This window comes from Ostrinia furnacalis, unplaced genomic scaffold, assembly GCF_004193835.3.
Source record: "Ostrinia furnacalis isolate ACB-3 unplaced genomic scaffold, ASM419383v2 OfSCF0273, whole genome shotgun sequence".
NCBI lineage: Eukaryota > Metazoa > Arthropoda > Insecta > Lepidoptera > Crambidae > Ostrinia > Ostrinia furnacalis.
In genome coordinates this window covers 30,750-53,747 of record NW_021130512.1, presented here as the reverse complement: position 1 = coordinate 53,747, position 22,998 = coordinate 30,750, and the positions used below count along the sequence as shown (strand labels likewise).

Here is a 22,998-nt window from a genome sequence, read left to right as displayed (position 1 = left end):
GGAATTTTTTGTTAAAATAACTGGTAAATAATTTGTCTACTTATTTTCACTTATAATAAAGGATCTTTTACACGTATTGTATTATTTTACAGAATAAAGTTTAAAATTGAGGAATTCTAAGGCAAAAATAAGACTATTTACATGAAAATATAACCTCAACGTTGGGAATGTACTGTTATAATTTCAGTGTATAATGAAAAATACATGTAATTTACCCATAGATATTAGTTAATTAATGAATAAAAACAATACTCCCCTGTTATTTTGTTCCGTAAATTTTGGAGCTGCAAATGCTTAGGACAAGAATGTCCTTGTCATCGGAGGAGGAGACACTGGGTAAACTAATTTTGCCATGGTAGGTTCACACCCTTCGTTTATCCACTAATCGCCCCGTCCACTAAGGACCACTCAAAACACAATTTTAAATACAAGAATGTCCTGATCAGCATCGGTAGCACAGACACTGGGTAAGTTAATTTTGCCATTTTAGCTCAATTTCGGGTTAATTCCACTGATCGTCTGAGTGAAATCACCTGAAACCCTCGCCATTATCTACAAACATCGCACTAAGACACTGGATGAGCTAGTTTCATCATCTCAGCATTTGTTATAGTCAATGGCCGTTCCTTGTTGGATGAAAACCTCCAATAAGGAGCGTGAGCAGTACGTGTAAACAGTAAATAAAGATTCGTTAGCGTTACCCATCATACCCCGCCCACGAAGGACCACCCACCCAGAAAGGTGAGATCAGATCAGCAGATATTCGTCTTACAGCTCCATTACTACAGCTAATGAAAATCGCTTGACGGAAACGTTCTCCAACGTCGAACAATACGACCACCCTGTTTTGGTCTATCTGGGTGATCAAAGTGGACTTCCAGCGACAATTTAGTGACCTTTGATCACACGGATACGATACGATGGCCTGGGTGATCAAAGTGGACTCCAGTTAAATTATTATTTTAGTATCCTTTGATTTGATCACCTATACAGGGTGTTTGGTAAATGGGTATATGAGCCGACACTAGCCTATGTTAACATGAGCATATAAATGGTATGGTGAAGTCAGAAATTTGATATCATCATTTTAAATATTTTAATTTTCATACAAAATAAATTTTATAAAATCCGATTTATATTCAGGGTGTTAGGTAAATGGGTATATACCCTGTATAACCCCTGTTTTTTTATCCACGTGCATAGTAGGTATCATTTAAATTTCATTTTGACACATGTTTCATAGACACCGGATAAGACACGCATATTGAGTTTCCGTTGACATTGTTGTGATGAATTGTCTGAAGGCAGCGAAGTTAAAGTCAATGTAAAGTTATGAAAATGATAGTCATGTTTATGCATATTAGAAGGAGATGACAAACAATATAATTCAAAACTGTTTAGAAAGCTGAAAACATTTAATTTTCGGATAGATCCAGTTTATTTTGTAACCTATATTTATTGATGCCGTTTGATATAGCCCGTGAAGCACTTTCAGGATCAGTAACCAGTTTTTCGATATCTTGTATAGTTTAGGAATAATCGAGTGAGATCACTTATCGTTTCCACCCTATGTACATAGTTTCATCATGATAGCACAGGCCATAGCGACGCGAGTTAAACAGGAATAAAAGAAATTTAATACTGTCTAATACAAGCTTCTTTTGTTTAGTTTAGGCATCAGTCTCCCACAATAATCTATTTGTACCATAAGCTAGATTTTTGTTTAGATTAATATTGATGTAATGGTTGTTGTGGTAAGAAAATAAAGCATTTTGTTTTATTATTAACTTGTTACTTAGTCATACTAATACTTATCTGCTTGTTTCAGTTGCGACTGCATAGCCACGTCTCTGCGGCAGGGCGCCAAGTCTATCACCACATTCGAGATCCTGCCCGAGCCGAAGCCCACTAGGGGGCAAGACAACCCCTGGCCGCAATGGCCCAGAGTTTTCAGGTATACCACATTCTTCCTCTATCGAGTGAACTTTGAAGTTTTCAACTTAAGTTTTATTTTAATGTTAGCTGTCTTACAAAAGCCTACAGGTGTGTACACAAGTTCGGATTTATTGTTAAATCGAAAATAATGCCTAACTATAGATCGTTGCATCCACGAAGACGCGCCCCTCCATTTTTCCGTTAATGTTTGAGTGTTATCGGTACACGTTAAATCTTCCCCTTTTTTCTCGTGGTCAAACTAGTTTGTCATACCAGTATGATCACGAGGATATACAGGTCCTCGTGGTCATATTATCGTTTTTATTATCCATGAGTGCACACGCACACTACAATAATGCCGCTCGGATTGCTCGGATCAAACTCCCCGCGCCCCGTGCTTCCCTCAACTAAAAGTTAGTGTGAACTGTGACGAGTCTTCGTGGATGAAACGAACTTTATTGCATGCTTTAAATTCTTAAGTTTTTTGAGAAGTGGAAAACCGCATTATATTCGATACTAAACGTATACTTCCTTTTCAGAGTCGACTATGGTCACGAAGAAGTGAAAGTCAAATTCGGAAACGATCCCCGGAAATTCTCCACTCTCACCAAAGAGTTCCTGGATGACGGTAAGTAAATATAATCCTGTTGATAAACTAGAATGGTTGAATTTTAATCTCCAAATTCTTGAAATTGAATCTTCTATTTGATTATGAATCAATGTTCAATGATACATCCAACTCCATATGAAATAACAACCACCTGTGGTTTAGTGCTAAGACCACTTAGCTCAGAGGTGACAGAGATCGCGATTTCGATCCCTCCCCCATCTGTTTAGTTGTTGATAAGACTTGTTCTAATTCTTTTTACGTCTTATTGTCAAAACTTAAGTCTTACTAGCTTTTGCCCGCGGCTTCACCCGCGTGAAATTTAGTTTGTCACAGATCGTCATAAATTATAGCCTATGTGTTATTCTGGGTTATAAACAATAATACTGTAAAGTTTTCATCAAAATCCATTCAGTAGTTTTTGCGTGAAAGAGTAACAAACATCCAGACATCCAAACTTTCGCATTTATAATATTAAGTAGGATTGTCAAAACAATGTTAAAAGTTACTCTGTGGTTTTCGGCACTTTCGGCTCGATCGTCATTTAATCAGCTTGGACGCAGGCCAAGCGCTTTCTTATTGTGGTTAAAAAACACTTTCCTTTAGATCCGATAGTGTGTAACATTTTATTGTGTGTGCTTTGTTTATTTTAAATTTTTTTCCTTGTTTTCTATAGGCGAAGGCAACGTATGCGGCGTGTCGGCAGTGGAGGTAGAATGGACTCGTGGCGCGGGCGGTCGCTGGGAAATGCGCGAAGTCCCCGGCTCCGAGCGCGTGTTCAAGGCAGAACTGGTCCTTCTGGCCATGGGCTTCCTGGGACCTGAGCGATACGTCGCCAACCAACTTGGTAAGAGACTAAGAAACTTTTAGCCATTTGGAGACCCTTATGTACTTTCAGTAGTAAGCTAAAGTGGCAATATGCAGGGCATATAGTACGCAGAACTGACGGCCGATGGGGCAGCAAGGTTCTAGAGTGGAGGCCACGTACCGGAAAGCGCAGCGTAGGAAGTCCACCCACAAGGTGGACCGACGACCTCATAAAGGTAGCGGGAAGGCGCTGGATGCAGGCCGCCACCAACCGGCCATTGTGGAAATCATTGGGGGAGGCCTATGTTCAGCAGTGGACGTCCTATGGCTGAAATTATGATGATGATGTACTTTCAGTCGTTTGTTAGTATCATCATCATTTAGTCTGTGTCAGTCCATTGCTAGATGTAAGCCCCAGCCTTTTCAGCCAGTGGTCGATTGTGGTGGCCTTTCATTACTATCATCATACGTCACAAAGCAGCTAGGTAAGATAATATAATCGCAGCTAGGGTTTCCAGGTCCAAAAACACAAAAGCCAGACTCTGTGCTTCATTTGGCCGGACATTTTACTCTAAAAGCCGGACATGTTACGGGTGAGTACTATCATCATCGATACGTGCGCTTGATATTATTCTGTGGGTCGACTTTCGCCTGACGCGGCAGCCACATAAAAAGCCGGACAGGCCGAACAAGACAATATTTGGCTTTGCAACGGAGGGAAGTTACCGTACCTACCGGAATATCTTTTTCATAAAGGTTACTAAACCTTTGTTTGTCGTAAGCATGTTTAACTTCTTACAAACATCAGCATGACTTGCTGAAAGATCAAAACTCAAACTCTAATAGGTACTCATTTAACCTTTTGTGCTGAGTCATTTTCCATATCGATTGTTTAAGGTCTACATCTAACTAAATTGACGTAATTTGTTCACAGACTTGCCCTTAGACGCTCGCAGCAACGTGGAAACGGACAAGTCGAACATTTACAAGACCCCTGTAAACAACGTCTTCGCGGCTGGAGGTGAGACACAAAATAAATTATCAAGTTACGGTAATCAAAGATAAACAACTACCGGAACTGAAAAAACATTACATTTCAAATGCCGTGTTTTTTTTATATTACAACCTATGTATATGATATATGTACATACACATAAAAGAAACAATACAACATAGTGATAAAGCTTCTTGGTATCTGAAAGAGCAAATTTACATACAATACAGACAGAAAACAACAAAAACAAAGGAAAATTTTAATTATGTACATAATATCTAAATACACCTACTTTATACTGTGTTATAAAGTAAATTTTGAATTTTTGTATTGAAGTTTCGGAGTCTGAAACTTCTGGACCGATTTGAAAAATTCTTTCACCATTAGAATTTGAACTCCACTCGATCCGGTGATGAATCGACCCGAGTATAAACCGGCTCGTCAACACATGCACGCGTGGCGCCGGACCGAATATAAACCCGTTTGTCAACTCCTTAAAATTCTTAAAGTGACTATTTATTAAACAGCACACAGCAATTAATACCTAATTGCAAGAAATACAAAAGTTATATTCCTTTAACAATATAATCTCCGCAGACTGTCGACGCGGCCAGTCGCTGGTGGTATGGGCGATCTCCGAAGGCAGACAGGCGGCGCGTGCGGTGGACACCTATCTCATGGGCCGCTCGGCGCTGCCTGGGCCTGGTGGTGTCATCTATGACCACTGAGCGGTCTAGCTAGCTGGGACACCGCTCTCAAACCACGCCCTCTGTCGGTGGACATCAATAACAACTTAATCAATATGAAAAGATAGCTGGATTCTGGATTGTGAACAAGATCAAGCAACCATGGTGAGTCGATATCGTTGCTGTAGACACAGTTCATAAGATACAATATTGTACTATATTGAGGCAATATTGTGCTATATTGAGGCAATATTGTGATATATTGAGGCAATATTGCACTATATTGAGACAATATTGCGTGTTTACTTATGTGCATCAATTCTGTCGTAAAACATCCTCCTGTGTACACCGATAGATAAGAAGTTTGAGAACGATTTTCGTGAATGATTCTCGCGCTAGTTCAGTCATATATGAGTATCGACTATCGATGTTGTAAAATAACGTATTTTAATCGGCCTACGTATCAACAGACTGGTTTAAGATGAAATGTTTGCAGCACCGATAAATACGAGTCTACTTTATATTAATTTTCGTTGTAATAGTAGCAGAATACAACAAATGTTATCGATAGATGTAAAGCGCGTAGCACAACGATCCGTGATGAAATCGAGATCTAAATTATTAACAAATTAGCCTAGTCGTTAGCGAAATTTGAAAGTTATCACAGTTATATAAAATTATCGTCATCCAATATGCCAATGTTTTTCGAACTTGTAGTCGCTTTTGTTTTCGTAAGCCTGAATAGACGTACTTTTGCCGTTTTAGATGGGCGTTTGTAATTATTTTAAGAAACGTTTACTGTTTGATAATCTTATATTTATAACCACATTCCGTTTGTAGACATTTGTCGCGTATTTTTACCCGACTACGCCAGGAGGAGGGTTATGTTTTTAGATAGTTTTCGTAACTGAGACATATCGCGGCCGGTCTCCGGTCCGGTCGAATATTAGTGATCAGTCAAGTGTCATATAACTTTGTTGGTTATAGAATGTTTTTAATATTATTGTACATCATTGTTTTTATCTCGTCTGTAGGTATAGACTGTGTTAAGTGATTTGACACGATATTTCGTACAACTATATTATTATGAAGATATATTATCATATAATTATGTTACATTTGCAAAATTCACTTGAGGTGTATTATCTGTCATATTATTTGCTTATGTATTATAACTATACAAACATTGTATTATTTATGTAACAATGTATCCTATGTGTATCCATATGAATGCTGTCCGTACAGAAACTACTTGTTCCTAATATCTATAATCAGGCAAAAATCAAAGTAGGTATTTACTTTATATTTATTTATGAAAATTACAAAAATTATAACCGTTACACAAAATCATAGAAATTATTTACTGGCAAAGATTTATTTTTACATATTTTTCTGGTAATTTAGTTTTAAGTGTTGGCACATTATGAGATATATCTCAATATCTATGTAACATCGTGTTATATACTATTGAGTTTTTTTTTTTATAGAGTTTTGATATTTTAAAGTGAAAACAACTGAATGTAATTTAAAAAAATCTTTATTTGTCCTCAAATGTGCCGTAATTTAAAAAACTACGAAATAGATTGATCTATTTCAATTAAAAATTCAACCTGTGATGTAAGATTACAGTAACTGAGATTAATTTGTGTGAATGTTTGTTAATTGCTTAGTTATAATGTTTTCGTTGGTAACCGTTAGAAGTTCCTATAAGTTAACCATATTGTAAAAGATTTTTTAAGTGATCTTCAGTAAAAACTAGTCTAAAAAATTCCCATTAGTCACTGTATCGACGTTGGTTTTGGTTCTCAGGTCTAACTATTCAAAAACTGACTGATTCCCTCAATGTTTTTGAATGTACGCAACATTCAAATTAAGGAAATTGGTTATCTTTTTATGACATGATCTACTGATTTTTCGCAAAGAAATTATCACATTTACCATATAGTTTTCATATCACTACGTAACTCTGAATAAAGGTTTGTGAAACCACGTATTATTGCTTAAATGTAATCTCTCATTGGTTAAGGTTAATGATCTTTTAGTGGTCGTAGGTTAAAGAGTAATGTATTAGGTGCGAAAACATCGTAATTGTTAACTATTATTATTTATTAACTTCCGGATAAACATTTTGTTATTTTAATATTTACTTGTTAAAACTATAAAAGACAGGTTCTTAGATTGTGTTTATTACAATGGCCAAGTTTAGAAAAGCAGTGTCAATTATTATTAGAAGCTTATGTCCACTCCGTACCTAAACACTACGTAATCACATGTTACAATTATATTTAGATCCAATGTTGAAAACGTAGTCTAGATGTTATAAAATTGACAGTTTGGATATTATAATATGATTGACAATAATTAAATGTTTATTCGTAGTGGAACCCTGTATCGTAATATTAAAGAATAAATAAATATTTCAGCACATATATTTTGTCTTATTTATGCCCATGCGAGCATATACCCTTTATTTATTTATTTATTTATTTAAAATCTTTATTGCACACATAAAAAACAGTGGTACAACAGGCGAACTTAATGCCATGTGGCATTCTCTTCCAACTAACCAGAAAATTAGACAAAACAGAGAATTTAGGTAGGCGGTGCAAAATACCTTTAAACCCATGGATACCTCAAAGTTCATATTTCTTGCTATCATATTCAATGCGTTTTATATTTCTTCCTACCCACATAATTCTATAGTTATTAATTTAAAATTTAAATGTTGGACGTCATGAACATTTTCTACTAACATTAGAAAAAATCATGTAAAAGCAAATATAAGATATATTTAGACCGCTAATGTCACGAGGGAGGTTTTCTAAAATACTCATTCTATTTTTGGATAAATATTGACTAACGAAGCTTCGAATTTACATAACACTCGTACTTATTAATAGAGAATGCCATAAATTATGCTACAATGATATGAATGCACACAATTCGATCAGACACATGGTGCCATCAAGGTGCCTTACTCACACCTTCTGGACACGTGGGTGTTGACACGAGTCTACAGGGTGTTAGATAAATGGGTATATGAGCCGACACTAGCCCATGTTAACATATGCATATAAATGGTATGGTGAAGTCAGAAAATTGATATTTTCATTTTAATTATTTTAATTTTCATACAAATCATATTTTATAAAATTTATTTTGTATGAAACTAAAAAAATATAAAATGATGATATCAAATTTCTGACTTCACCATACCATTTATATGCCCAGCCCATGTTAACATGGGCTAGTGTCGGCTCATATACCCATTTACCTAACACCCTGTATACACGTTCAGTCAAATAGAAAATCTCTACCGTTTTCGAATTTTCAGAGCACGAGCATACATTTTGATATTCCCATAATTAATCAGACGTGTTCACATGCATAATTAAAATCACCCCTTTACCTGTTTTCTCCAATGCTTATGAAATCACTAGTCGGGACTCTTCCTTACTTCAGAAAACACGTCCAGGCGTTGGGTGCAACCAAATAAGAAACTTATAAGTTCAATTACCTACTTAATTTTTTAAATTAATTACGATATAGGGTGTTTGGTGTTGTGATATTTCGGACAAAACTTGTTACAGTGAGTTTTTATGTTTATATTATTTTTTTTTTCACTAGAAATGAAAACATGCTTTTTTATTTTCTGCTCTTTTGATCTAGTGCTTATTTCCGGTAGTCGGCCGTTTGGTGAAGTGGTTCGTAACTGACTACTATGCCGAGGTTCGATTCCCGTTCAGTACAAACATTTGTATACATGAACATAAAGTTTTTCGGTCATTATTTTTCATTTTTGTGTTTTTTTTTTACACATATCATTGGCTTACAAATGCAATTTTTTATTTATCTGTAAGACGGGTACATAAGAAATATTTTTTATGTAGAGACACATAAAAAATAAACTTAAAAAATTAAGCCATTCCAAGAGGACGGGGGTGGGCCCACATATGGGGGCATATTTGTCGATATAATTGACATCACAACATCGCCTTAAATTATCGCTAGCCCTATCCCAAACACACTTTATAATAAGTATGTATGTACCAAAAAAATATGTATATTTAAATTTGTTATCTAGTACCTATAGTAAAAGTTTTGCTATTAGTTTGGGACTAGAGGCACAGGCTAATGTTCAAGGATATCTATTTATTACATATTATTTATTTAGGTACAACAACAACAAAACATACAAAAAATTAAAAACAACTATTGTTAAAGTGACCTTAGTAGTTGAGGTTTGTGTGCAATGTGCATAAATAAATAAATATGTAATATTTTGAGTTTTTGTCACCTTGTACCTACTTATTTACGCACTTGTTATTTTCAAAAACTAACAAAAGACAACCTCAAAAAGATAAGTGGTTGTATAACAAGCAATATGCACCTTGCATTTGATGGTCATGTATTTGGGAAATACGTACCTAATGTTTAGGTATTTTAAAATGACGCTGCAGAACAATGTTCATTTTGTATTTTAATAACAATTAATGTTTTCCAGAATAATGCAATTCAATGAAAAACTTTCTCTATTATACAAAAGCTTCAACGAAAAATTTGAAGAACAGTTCGAATTTAAAATACAAGATGTGACTTTTGAGAAAATCGTTATTTATTTGAACAAGCCAAAGGATCCGTCCAGTTTAGCTGTTACACGTGTTTTGTTCGGTAAGTTCTCTGTTCGTTACATTAACAATTAAGATGTAAGTACAAAAATACTTCAACTAAAATAGTCACTCGTAGGTAAAATTATAAAACATACATATGTTAAGGTAAAAAAGTTTGTAGGGACATGTTTCTTGTACTCACTCTGAATAATTTGTCTGAAAGTTATAATATTGTATTACTAAAGAAAGATGTTACCTTTAGGCAACTTCTTCCCGTTCGCCAGTTACCTAAAATTAATTTCTACCTTCGGCCTGATCATCACTTTCCAACAAATGAGATGCGATGCGCGCCTAGCTAGAGCTCATCCGTTATGGTAAAAAAACTTGGCAAACGAAGGAATCCCAACTAATAATATTATAAATGCGAAAGTAACTCTGTCTGTCTGTCTGTCTGTTACGCTTTCCCGCTTAAACCTCGCAACCGATTTTGATGAAATTTGGCATAGAGATAGTTTGAGTCCCGGGAAAGAACATAGGATAGTTTTTATCCCGGTTTTTGAAACAGGGACGCGCGCGATAAAGTTTTTCTGTGACAGGCAAAATTCCACGCGGGCGAAGCCGCGGGCGGAAAGCTAGTACATTAATAAACCCTTGAAGAGGAGGCTGACAATACTGGCTGAGTTTTTTGCGCTGCTTCTTCTCAGCACTGGCCCATTTATTGTCCCGAAGCAGTGGTATGGTTATTAATACTGGGACGTTTAAAAGTGCTTCTTAAAAGCCTATTTGCAAAAATAAATGAGTTTTTATGTATATTAAAGTGTACTCTTTTACATGAGCAATTTCCCAGGGTTGGCGATGCTATTCGACATCCCTGACGAGCGAGGGGGAGCGATAATGGAGCGCCGCTGGGATTCAAAGCTGTGTCGCTTTCCTCTCCTGCCGTTTCTGCAGGCCCTGCCGATGCCCTACATGGCGATCGTGTATGCGATCTTATGGCTTGGTAATAGTGATCAAATTATCGTTATTAATTACGGATCTAATAAATTCACTTCAAACCACTTAAAACAGCTTGTCTTTAAATAAGTCAGGTCAATAAGTATATTTACTGAAGGTTCAAATCTTCTCACCTCATCGTTACTTTGCCGTTTAAGAGATTGACGTCAAAAGTAGACATACAATGTAGTTCCTTCATTTGTTGCTAAACAGTTTTGAATATTAAAAATATTTTATTCAATTTAGACAAACATTTGGCACTTAACTATGAACTATTCATAATAGGACAAAGTTCCAAGTGTGCCACAATTTACTTATCATTTGCAGGCGCGCTAGGAATAATGCTCGGGTACAAATACAAGATGGCCGCCGCAGCGTTCGTGGTTTGTTACTGGTACCTCTTCCTCATCGAGAAGAGTTACTGGAACAATCACAGCTACCTTTTTGGGCTAGTGGGGCTACTGCTTGCCTGCACCGATGCAGATTGCTATTGGTATGTGGATGACCATTTATTATTACTACTTAGCGGCCGCCCTCGACTTCGTAAAAAGTACAAACCTACTTACCTGCCAAATTACAGGAACTTTGCAGGGAATAGTTGGCTTTTTTTATTTGGTAAACGATAACTTCAGAAAAAAAATAAGATGGGTCGTGGAAAGACATCGTTAAGACATATTTTATGATGAAGCATAACTATGTACATGGCTAACTCTATAACAAGCTTGTTTGCTATATAAGATTTTAAACTTTCGCGTTCCATTTCAACTAAAATAGTAAGACACGGGTCTTAAGCCCGGCTGCAACATAGCAGCCGAAACGTCATGCCGTGAGTACTTAATGTAACTCATTAATAAACGTCGCGTTAAGACCCGTGTCTTACTACTTATTTAAACTTGTTTGCTGCTGATTGGAGCATGGTCATAATTATGATTTATTTCTTCTTCTACAATGTAACCTCTTGAGATTGCAGGTCCCTCGACGCGTACATAGACCCTACCAAGCGAAAGGACTCTGTCCCTTACTGGAACTACTTCATTCTGAAGTACCAGTTCTTCATCCTATACTTCATGGCTGGCTTGAAGAAGGGCACTGCTGAGTGGCTCTCTGGTTACTCCGTGCAGAACCTCAGCGAGCACTGGGTGTTTGCACCTTTTAGGTAAGTAAATACAATAATTACTAATATAAATAAATAAATAAATAAATCTTTGGACAATTTCACACAGCGTCAGCTAGCCCCAAAGTAAGCAACTTAATGCTTGTGTTATGGGTGCTAGCTTGACGGAATATATATTCCACCCACTGGCTAGTGTAGACTTTTGATGCAGGAGTTAGAGGAGCGATCACTATAAGCGCTATAGATCGTTTCATCCACGAAGACGTGCCCCACCAATTTTTGGTCAAGGGAAGTGCGGGGTACGGGGAGTTTGATCCGAGCAATCCGAGCGTCATTATTGTCACTCACGCACTGTGAGCACTCATGGATAATAATTTAGCGTATATCGATAACACTCAAACATTAGCGGAAGAATGGTGGGGTGCGTCTTCGTGGATGAAACGATCTATAGGTGGTAAGGGGCAGCTAAATGACATGGTAAGTACCTACTGTAATTATCTAAGATATCTAAGAGATAGATGAAACCTATCTACTGTATTTACTTAATATGCCTAATGATTCGTTTGAATGAGCAGGCCTACCTCTACATAGAATTCATTGCCACTAGTAAGTCGAGTAGGCATCAAGTGCATCAAGTGTGGAACATTATCTATCCCTCATGACGTCAAAACACTCACGGTCATATAAACGTCATTGATATTGAATTATTATTGATTATAGTCAATAATTATTGTCCTTAAAATTTGCAAAGTTGAAATTAATTGCAAATTATGTCCATGTAAACTATTTAAAACGAGTTAGATTTTTGGAATTCGCCTGAAGGTGATGCCTTTAGGCACCATCTTGATTAATAGCATAGAAACCTTCTTAATTCTCAATATCATCATAATTTAAGTCCTTAATGTTGCCATAGGTCACACATAGATTGACCTCATAGATCTTAGCCTAGGCGCAGACCACCAATTTTTAGTTGGCCGATAGTTGGACCCGATTCTGTGCGCACTTTCATACATCTCCGTACTGATTAACAGCCTGACCCAACTATCGGCCAACTAAAAATCGATGGTCTACGCCTAGGCTTAATAAGTGAATTCCCACTTTTTTTAATTCATTGTCACTTCCCACTTGCCCTCAATTTCACTCAAAGAGGTAAGAAAGATTCTTACTTCTTTATTTTCTTCATCTTCTATCTTTCTTATCTTCCAGGCTGTTCCTCACAGTGCCGCAGACGGACTACCTGGTGGTGCACTGGTTCATCTTCGCGTTCGACCTGACGGTGGCCGCGTGGATGATGTGGTCGCGCTCGCGGCACGTCGCCATGTTGTTATGCGCTCTCTTCCATCTCATGAACAGCAGGCTGTTCAGAATCGGTACTGTGCAAACAAATGTAGCTAAAAGAATGTGTATTTTTTGGTATTCCGGTTACTTTTTCATGAGAAATCTCAAGCTTTCCGTGTACGAACTACGAAACGGTCAAAAAAGGTCACTTGTTAGTTGCTAAGACAGTGGCGCCAATTGGTGAGCACTGATGCGAAGTGGGTCTATCATTCATCATCATAAGCATCATAAACATTTGCACTCATTAGGATGGCGTCAAATGGCCCTCAGAGTTCCGTTTTATAAAACAGTTCTACTTCCAACACAACACATCTTTAGAAAATAAATTCATAACTTCTTTACTATTGATTAAACCAACCTACATAAACTGTTTAATAATTTCAGGTATGTTCCCTTGGGTATGCCTAGCCACGATGCCACTCTTTTACCCATTTGACTGGCCAAAGCTTGCTGTTACTCTCGCCAGCGAAAAATATTTGACTTACAAAAATAAACTATGCGATTTGTTCAGAGTTATAATGTGGCACTCAAAGGGGTGCCAATGTTGGACCAACCGATTTGATGATAAGGATTCTGATGAAGGTCTAACAAATGACGTAACCGATGAAGATGAAGTCAATGACGATTGTAAAGATGTCAATGAACCTAATTTAGCTGACAACACGGACGAATCAAACGATGAAGTGTTTACCAATCCCAAAAGTGAAGATGATTGTAATCCAAAGAAAAATATTACAAAGAGTGTTGATCAAACAGAAGTGACGAACGATACAGAAAATTATCGAAAAAACTGTTTGACGACGTATCTCATCATAGCTTTCGTTATAATTCAAGCGTTTCTACCATACTCACATTTCATTACTAAGGTACGTAACTACCTAGGTTACCTACTTACTATTGGGTGGAAATTAAACTCCGTATAACTTTATTACTTTAGTCTATGATCAAGAAGACTGACTTTACATGCTCTGTGACTGACTCTAGTTCCGGCTCCGCTGTCGAATGCCTCGCTCAATCAACGCTTCTGATTGGCTGACGTCTCTGATTGGCTTTTGTAATTCTAGTATCAACTCGTAACGTAAATCGACTTAAAACCTAAAAAAAAAGTGTATAAAGATATTTCAAAAAAATAGTTTAAGTAGGTTTTATATTTTACTATTATAATCGACAATAAAAAAATAATAAAATTACCGGTAGTTATTAAAATCATAATTGTTGCAATTCTAGTTAATTGACCCAACATAAACGGAAATCAATAAAATACACTAAATAAAGTAGGTTAATTACACTAGTTTACAAAAAAAAAGTTTTTCTTTTACCCAAAGATAATTCATATTGTATGTGTTTTCTACCAGCCCCCTTATTACAAAAATATATGTCTCATATTTTTATCACGTCAAGTTTTTGATATATCCACATTAACCTAAGTAAGCTGTCTTGTTAGCCGTATCAGAGTTTCTACTTTATTTTAATTGCGTTTATGTATTATTTTAACATTTTCACTTGTTTTAAAATGTCACCAAGGCAGTGTAAATTAAGCCCAAATAACTTTTGCTGAGTTTGTGGTCAAATTATATTGTCAAATAAGAAGAGACCAATCACTAAGGCCGTAAAACGGGCCTATTTCTATTACTTTTTTAATCTCGGTAACAAACCTGATAAAAAATGGGTTCCTGGTGTTGTGTGCGAAAATTTGAGAAGTATATTATTGCACTAGGCTGCAGGAAAAAGAAAACATTACGATTTGGCACCCCAATGTTATGGAGAGAACCAACAAATCACACTAATGACAGTTACTTCTGCCTCATTAAAACTACAAGTTTTAACAACAAAAACCAAGAACATACAATATCCTGATGTTGCATCAGTTATAAAACCTATGCTGCAATCTGAAGGAGTTCTTTATCCGTCATTACCCAGCAATTCCAGTAAGGGAAAGATGCTTGGTATTCATTTAAAGCAGTAGTGAAAAGTTTCCTGGGAAACTATAAAATCTGAGAATTATGCAGAAATTGTTTCCAAATTATTGAGGAATTACCAAAGAATGGGTGTGAATAAGTCGTTAAAAATTCATTTTTTACATTCTCACCTGGATTTTTTTCCTGAAAACCTGGGAAGCGTGAATGTTGAGCATGGCGAAAGTTTTCACCAGGATTTGAAGGTTTTTGAGGAAATAATCTAAGGAATTGGGGATAAAAATATGTTAGCGGATTGCTGCTGGTCTATAATAAGGGAAACTGATACTAATTAGTAGAAAAGAAGGAGTAACACGACTCATTTTTGGTTGTTTTTAGAGATAAATGTATAAAAATGATAAAAATTAATATAATCAATATTTACAAAATTTGACGTCCTAAATTTTTTCTAAGTTCAGTTTTTAAGTAAGGGTTAATAACTCTAATGATACATATCAGTTTCATCTCTGGGTAAAAAACCTTGTAAACTAGTGTTATTACTACAATCAATTTAAAAATGACTAAAATAACAATAGTTATTGTATAAATATAAATAACCTATTTAATATTACATTAATATTGCATGACTGACAAAGTACTAGTAGGCAAGTAGATAATAATTAGAGTATCAGAAGATTAATAAAATTGTAGCTATTAACTAAAATTTGCTAGTTAAACAATTTACTTAAAACACTTAATAATTACTCGGAACAATAGCTACTTATAATAGTTTTATACCTACATATAGCAATGAGTCATGATTCCCTAAACTGCTTGCTAACATCAAGAATAACTTTTTTATGAAGCTCTACTTAATTCTTGAAATTTTAATGATGATTTTTTTAGGGGTACAACAATTGGACAAATGGCCTTTATGGCTACTCCTGGGATATGATGGTGCACACTTGGGAGCCGCACTCGATAGTCGTTAAGGTGGTCGACAATAAAGCCAACCAAGAGTTTTACGTGGACCCCGATCTCTTTACTCTGAACGACCGGTGGACCAGACACGGCGATATGGTCCACCAGTACGCCAAATGCTTGGAACAAAAGTTAGCTCAATCGGGAAAGAGTTACACGTATCGGAAGATTCCAAAAAATATCTCCATTTACATAGACGTTTGGTGCTCGATGAACGGTAGATTCATCCAGAGAATGTTTGATCCCAAAGTGGATTTGTTGAAGGCAGATTGGTCGCCGTTGCAGCCTGTACCGTACTTGATGCCGCTACTGGACGAAGCACTGCATTGGAGGACAGCACTAGATGATATTAGGAATAATGTCCTTTCTTGGAGTAACTACAGTGACGTAACATTTATTGCAGATTTTCCTGGTGAGTTTTTTTTACCTAAATTGTAAGTTAGTATGTTTACAGCATCCGCCTACAATGTTTTTCAAATTAAAAAATACCTAAAAAAATAAATATTCTCAATGTCAAGGTAACTAGGTAGGTGTTTGACCCATGGTTGATATTAGAGATAGATTACCTACCCTTTATTTAAAATTAAAACTTATGGCTAGGAAGCGATCTCTTCCAAATAGGTATGCAGGAAGAGGACAAAATTAGTATATTAGTTAGTTGTATTAAGTACAATAACATTACATAGGTATTGGGTACAGGCTGCTTTTTTCTTTTTTATTGAACTGTGTGATTTACCGATACCTTGATAGATTGTCTCTGAATGTATCTGTTTATTTGATATTAAATTCAAATCCAAAATTTTTATTGCATATTAGTAAAACAACAAAGTTATTTTTAACATTACACAATACCTTCCACGATACCTTCACCTGTATTTGAAACATTAGAAAGTTGTTTGCCCTTCACAGGTTATGATCAAGAAAAGTTTATTCCAAGTGAGCTGAAGAACGTCACCCTAACCGTATTGGAAGGGCAGGTCGCCTTCGAGTCAGAGGTCACCGAGGCCTACAAGGGCCAGTCTACCAAGCTCTTCGTCGGAAACTCGACTCTAGTGACTTCTGGAAGCTTCCATAAGGTCCTCAACATTGGAAACCAGCCTGCTTTCTACATGTACACTTATTACAACAGCTCTGAAGTAACTGAACCTATGGAACCAAAGCCGAAACTACCCATAGGCAGTGAATTGTTACGAAGGCTCCGTAATATGTTGACGTTTGGATATATTGTTGTTAAAGGTGTAGCTCAGTCTTTTTACAATACGTTTGAATGTTATTAGATAAGTTACAAGCTTTTGTATCTTCCTTCTATTTATTAAAAAACATTATTGTCGTCAAGGAATCTATTGTTTTCTTTGCTGATAGTATACAAGCATTGTTTACTCTACCTTCACACATACATTATGTAACTAAGTATTGGTATTACATACTTACCTATACAAATCACACTGTTCTGCAGTTAACAAAGTGCCAAACTTATTCTTTAGTTAAAAGTTATCTGACGATTGAAAAATCAGTCCTTAATAGAATAAAAAGAGCGGGATAACTTTTTGAAATGGGACTACCGGAAACGGATATCACAACACGTTAAGACAAAGGGTGTGTTCCATTCCAACCTTTTGTTTGTAATTTTCGATTTTTATTTGTGCAATAGCTTAATAATTTTAAAACTTATGAATGATCGAGAGATCACAATATTTAATATTAAACAAAACTGTATGAACGAAGCACAGGCTGAGTCCGCACCCACTTTATAGCGTTTTACATGTGAAATACTAATCCGAAAGTTTCGATTCGATATTGGAACGACACGACTACCGCACGGTGGGCTGATATTAGAGCTTCATAGACTTAGCGTCGCTCAAAAATCAAGCGCCGAATTTTGAAAAAATAAATATGCCAATGTGTTCCTTTACCAAAAAGGAATATTTTATGTTATGTAACGTTTCTTGATAAAGTTATTATTTAATAAGTTATTGACAATTTCCTTTTTTTTTGTATGGAGCTCAACATTTATTTTTATTTTATTCGTTATTCTCAAGCTTTCTTAAGAAATTGACTTTTGTATTATGTAATGCAACATATAAGCTATGTTATCACCAAGTGTCGCATTTCGGAAATCTTCGGAACATTGTCATTTTGGACTTTAAAATAAAAAAAAATAAAAAAATTAAATAACTGCCAAATTTTGTAAATATAACTACGCCAATGTGTTCCTTTGCCAAAAAGAAATATTTTATGTTATGTAACTTTTTTTGATAAAGTTATTATTTAATAAGTTATTGACAATAATTACTTTTTTTTTGTATGGAGCTCAACATTTATTTTTATTTTATTCGTTATTCTTAAGCTTTCTTAAGAAAATGCTTTTTGTATTATGTAATGCATCATATAAGCTATATTATCACCAAGGGACGAATCCCGGAAACCCTCGGAACATTGTCATTTTCGACTTTAAAATAAAAAAATAATAAAAAGAAAACTGCAATGTTATGTACTTTCTTCCGTACTATTCTAACGAGGTGAAGAACTAAGCACGTTTTTTATAGTGGTGTTCCCAGGAGGCCTAATCCACATGATTACTAAGGTTACTATAATACATATAATATTTGTTTTATGGAAATTAAGCCAGTTTGAAGTTAAATTTATTGGTTAGACTCAAGCGCCACTTTCTGAATCTACAAAAGTAAAGTTTTCTTTCTCAGTATCAGCCTAGACATGAAATTGATCATTTATAGTGGACTTTTTGGTGGTGTTGAAAACCTTTCTTGATGGCAATTACGTCTAAATTATTCATTTCTGTTGATATGGCTTTACAAATATCACATCGCTGCTTGTGCCATTTATCAACGATATTATTTTTCTATCTATCAAGTGAGAATCAGTTATTACGAGATTGTTTTGCTTCCAGAATTTTATTACGATCTATTAAATTTTCAATTTCCGCGTCCATTAAGTTTTTTTCATTGTTAACATTAAAATAGGTCGACAATAAATTAAATGCAGCTTATTTTGAATAAAAAAAAATGGGTCTCCTTCATAAATTTGAAAAAGAAATGAGTCGATAGTAAAAAGTGGAGCTAGAAACCTTATTTTCCCGTATCCATTTTATCTGGAGACATCAAACCGAACGTTCATTTAGGCACTTACAAGTTGCCCTAAAACGCTAGAATCATCATTTTCGCAAATTTTGTTTCGCAGACCAAACTATACTACGTACATGAAGCTCTACATACGTACATGCCTGCAAGCATACAAAATTATTGCTCACGGAAAAGATATTTACTTCCAATCAGAAAGTACTACACCACGCTCGAATTTTGTAGGAGAGCAACTAATGAAGATATTTTACACAATTTATTTTTAAAATCTGATTCTCAGATATAGATAATTAATAATATAAACTTCATAGAAAACACAAAGTTTTATCAACAGCAGCAAAAAGTTAATTAATAAATGATCGATTTGATGATGAGGCTGATACTGATACTGAAAGAAAGCTTTACTTTTGTGGACATTAGCCTATTTCACGGTTCAGAAACTGACTCTGAATAACCAATAAACTTAACTTCACACTGGCTTAATTTCCATAAAACATATTTTAATAATCTTACAAGTGAATTAGGCCTCCTGGAAACACCACTATAAAAAAACGTGCTTAGTTCTTCACCTCGTTAGGGTAGTACGGAAGAAAGTACATAACATTGCAGTAATTTTTTTTTTCGTTTTTTTTATTTTATTTTAAAGTCGAAAATGACAATGTTCCGAGGGTTTCCGGGATTCATCCCTTGGTGATAATATAGCTTATATGATGCATTACATAATACAAAAAGCAATTTCTTAAGAAAGCTTAAGAATAACGAATAAAATAAAAATAAATGTTGAGCTCCATACAAAAAAAAAGGAAATTGTCAATAACTTATTAAATAATAACTTTATCAAGAAACGTTACATAACATAAAATATTCCTTTTTGGTAAAGGAACACATTGGCATATTTATTTTTTCAAAATTCGGCACTTGATTTTTGAGCGACGCTAAGTCTATGAAGCTCTAATATCAGCCCACCGTGTACCGGTTACCGGTAGCACTCCTCTACTAGCAAACTATTTTTGCGAAATGGTAACATTGAAGCCGGGTGGGGTGTCTGTCGGATGGCCGTTTGTCAAATATGTCATGCAAACGTCAAAGATGAAAGAAAATGATTTTAAGAAGACACGGCGGCGTGGCGTGATCGTTTTTATCTAGTTCATTCAATTTTGTCGCGCTGTAGTGTCGAACCGTATAGGTTTTGACTGCGGCGGATGCCTCGTCACCTCGAATAAATAGTCAACGTTACCGCGCGGCGTGGTCATTACAGATTATACTATCAAAGAGGCAGTACGCCTCGCCACCCCTTCGAAATATTGACGTTTTGTCATTTGTGATATAACGATACACTTCGTATCACGATAATTTTTAGGTTAAATCATCTACCTGTGATCAGTGTAACTTTCTGAGTAAAAGCAATTTGCTGAGTGCCTGCCTGTTTCAGTGAAAGACTTTTGGACTAGTTTACATACAAATATGGAGTCAAAAATGTCTTACAACCTGGACGTTATGCCGAATTATTCGTACGTTTTCGAATTTGAAAACGAATTTCAACATAATAAGTATAGGGAGTGGATGACCGAAAACTGGACTGTGGCATTTTATTATGTGGGAGCTTATATGGCTTTTATTTACGGGGGTCAATACTACATGCAGAATCGCCCCAGGTAAGTCTCATAATCCTTATTTACAAGGTGATGCTATGTACATAACGCCTGATAGCACTGAACTTGACAGGCATCAGTACTAGAATACATGTGACCTCATACCAGCGCTTGTGTAAAACAATTTATATTGTAATCCTATTTGTTTATTGAGACTTTTCTTACCATGCTTATATTTATTTGAATATGATTTTACATACGATACAAATTATCATTGGTAAGAGTAGTCAAAGATTAGAGTTCCACCGGAGACAAATTATTAAATACATATAATTAATTATCCGATAGATTTAGTGGCCATCTACTTTGATGCCTTGGTTTGGTATTAATGTATAATTATGCTTTATAATTTCATTCTGAACTATCTGATTTTAAGCAGGTGCAAGTTTAATATCTATTGCTAAGAATTTCAGAATTTACTAATTAGGTTATTGTTACAATTCTTTGAAAATAAATTAGTAATTTAGTAGTGCTCAGCAGTTCATAATGGACAGGGAAATATTGAAATACATGGAAAAAACAAGGAAAACCAGATACTTAAACATATGTTAGCTTGAGTTTTTGTAGTATATTTTATAAGTGATAAAATCCAATTGGAATAACACGTCTCAAATTGGCATAATTTAAGAACTTTATCATGGAATACCTACCTACAGGCCTAAACTTGATTTAGGTATTAAATAGTCACTAAATCAAAATTATTATTAACATAAAAGAACTCATCAAAACTTAAAATAATTAAAAATATTTAATTTTTTTTAATGTTACACTTAAACAATTAAATTACTTAAGTAGGTAGGTACCTACTGCTTAATCTAATTTCATAATAATAGTTATTGACAGAAATTAGTTTAGTGTTGATGTTAGGTATTTATACAGTTGAATTAAATTCATTCATTTATGCGTAAATGTTAATGGTATGCAGGGGAAATTCAAATACTTATGTATTGAAGTATGCTAAAAATACATAATACATGAAAATATCTCTATTAGGTATCTCTAATTAGCATTTAAAAATAAATGAGCATTGTAAAACTTTTTTGGTGTACTGTAATTTTTTTTGTTTTGAATAACTTTTGGTTTTTATTTTAAACTAGCGGCCGCCCGAATCTTCGCACGCGTGGACCCCATTTTAATTTAAAGGGGTTGAATTTTGCAAATCTCACCGTAAAAACCATCCTTGAACTTAAAAAAAAAAGAATTGGATAAATTGATCCAGGGGTTGTTGAGTTATGTGCTTACCAACACATTTTGGGATTCATTTTTAATTAATAGAAGATAGAGGGTTAATATGTCAATGTAAACTTATGGCTATAGTACTTTTTGCTAAACAACATTGACTGACACCTACCTACATTTATTTATAAAGTTAGTCATTCAAAAATATTCAATATGTTTAAATATTAGGCTATTAATATTAAGTTTAGATCATCATAATATTAATATCCTAAACAGTTTTTTCTTAAAGACAAAAAATTAAGTCCTATTGCTTTTGTAGTCCAAAGTCAAACTGTATTGTTCAGCCTAATAAAATTGAATTGAAACTTCATTTATTTATGTTTTCATGAATAAGTTGAATTAAAGTAACACACAACTGCATAATATTTTGAAAAATTGCAATTAAAATATGTTATTACAAATTAAAATACATGAGTACAGAAAATTTATTAAATAAAAAACAATAAGCTTTTTAAAAAGTTGATAGACAGGTTTCTTTTTTAGGGTTCCGTAGCCAAAATGGCAAAAACGGAACCCTTATAGTTTCGTCATGTCCGTCTGTCCGTCTGTCCGTCTGTCCGTCTGTCCGTCTGTCCGTCTGTCCGTCTGTCCGTCTGTCACAGCCGATTTACTCGGAAACTATAAGTACTACAGTGATGAAATTTGATGGGAATATGTGTTGTATGAACCGCTACAAAATTATGACACTAAATAGTAAAAAAAAGAATTGGGGGTGGGGCCCCCCATACATGTAACTGAGGGATGAAAATTTTTTTTCGATGTACATACCCGTGTGGGGTATCAATGGAAAGGTCTTTTAAAATGATATAAAGTTTTCTAAAAAACATTTTTCTTAAAGTGAACGGTTTTTGAGATATCAGCTCTCAAAGTCGTAAAAAGTATGTCCCCCCCCCTCTATTTTTATAACTACGGGGTATAAAATTCTAAAAAAAATAGAGGTGATGCATGCTAATTAACTCTTTCAACGATTTTTGGTTTGATCAAAGTATCTCTTATAGTTTTTGAGATAGGTTGATTAAATTGACATAATAAGTTTTTTTACAATCTAA

At 35.0% G+C, this 22,998-nt stretch overlaps 3 protein-coding genes across 3 annotated transcripts in view; all 3 read left to right on the top strand.

The window, feature by feature from the left end:
• The window catches only part of Gogat (glutamate synthase), an 80,467-nt gene extending 74,127 nt beyond the window's left edge, over nucleotides 1-6,340 (top strand). The window contains exons 42-46 of the mRNA XM_028312070.1: nucleotides 1,829-1,954; nucleotides 2,475-2,563; nucleotides 3,219-3,389; nucleotides 4,284-4,370; nucleotides 4,941-6,340. Of these exons, the coding sequence (XP_028167871.1) occupies nucleotides 1,829-1,954; nucleotides 2,475-2,563; nucleotides 3,219-3,389; nucleotides 4,284-4,370; nucleotides 4,941-5,071 (604 nt within the window). The 3' untranslated portion in view covers nucleotides 5,072-6,340. The remainder of the gene's footprint in view (nucleotides 1-1,828; nucleotides 1,955-2,474; nucleotides 2,564-3,218; nucleotides 3,390-4,283; nucleotides 4,371-4,940) is intronic.
• A 2,410-nt stretch (nucleotides 6,341-8,750) lies between these two features.
• On the top strand, nucleotides 8,751-17,375 carry LOC114358170 (vitamin K-dependent gamma-carboxylase). The gene is made up of 9 exons (XM_028312057.1): nucleotides 8,751-8,758; nucleotides 9,534-9,700; nucleotides 10,487-10,639; nucleotides 10,960-11,125; nucleotides 11,603-11,788; nucleotides 12,953-13,116; nucleotides 13,469-13,950; nucleotides 15,886-16,372; nucleotides 16,870-17,375. The coding sequence occupies exons 1-9, from the start codon at nucleotides 8,751-8,753 to the stop codon at nucleotides 17,235-17,237; spliced, it is 2,181 nt and encodes a 726-aa protein (XP_028167858.1). The 3' UTR covers nucleotides 17,238-17,375.
• Nucleotides 17,376-20,149: 2,774 nt separating this feature from the next.
• Baldspot (elongation of very long chain fatty acids protein baldspot) overlaps nucleotides 20,150-22,998 on the top strand; it is a 29,772-nt gene continuing 26,923 nt past the window's right edge. Inside the window, exon 1 of the mRNA XM_028312095.1 lies at nucleotides 20,150-20,713. Coding sequence (XP_028167896.1) covers nucleotides 20,523-20,713 — 191 coding nt within the window. The 5' untranslated portion in view covers nucleotides 20,150-20,522. The remainder of the gene's footprint in view (nucleotides 20,714-22,998) is intronic.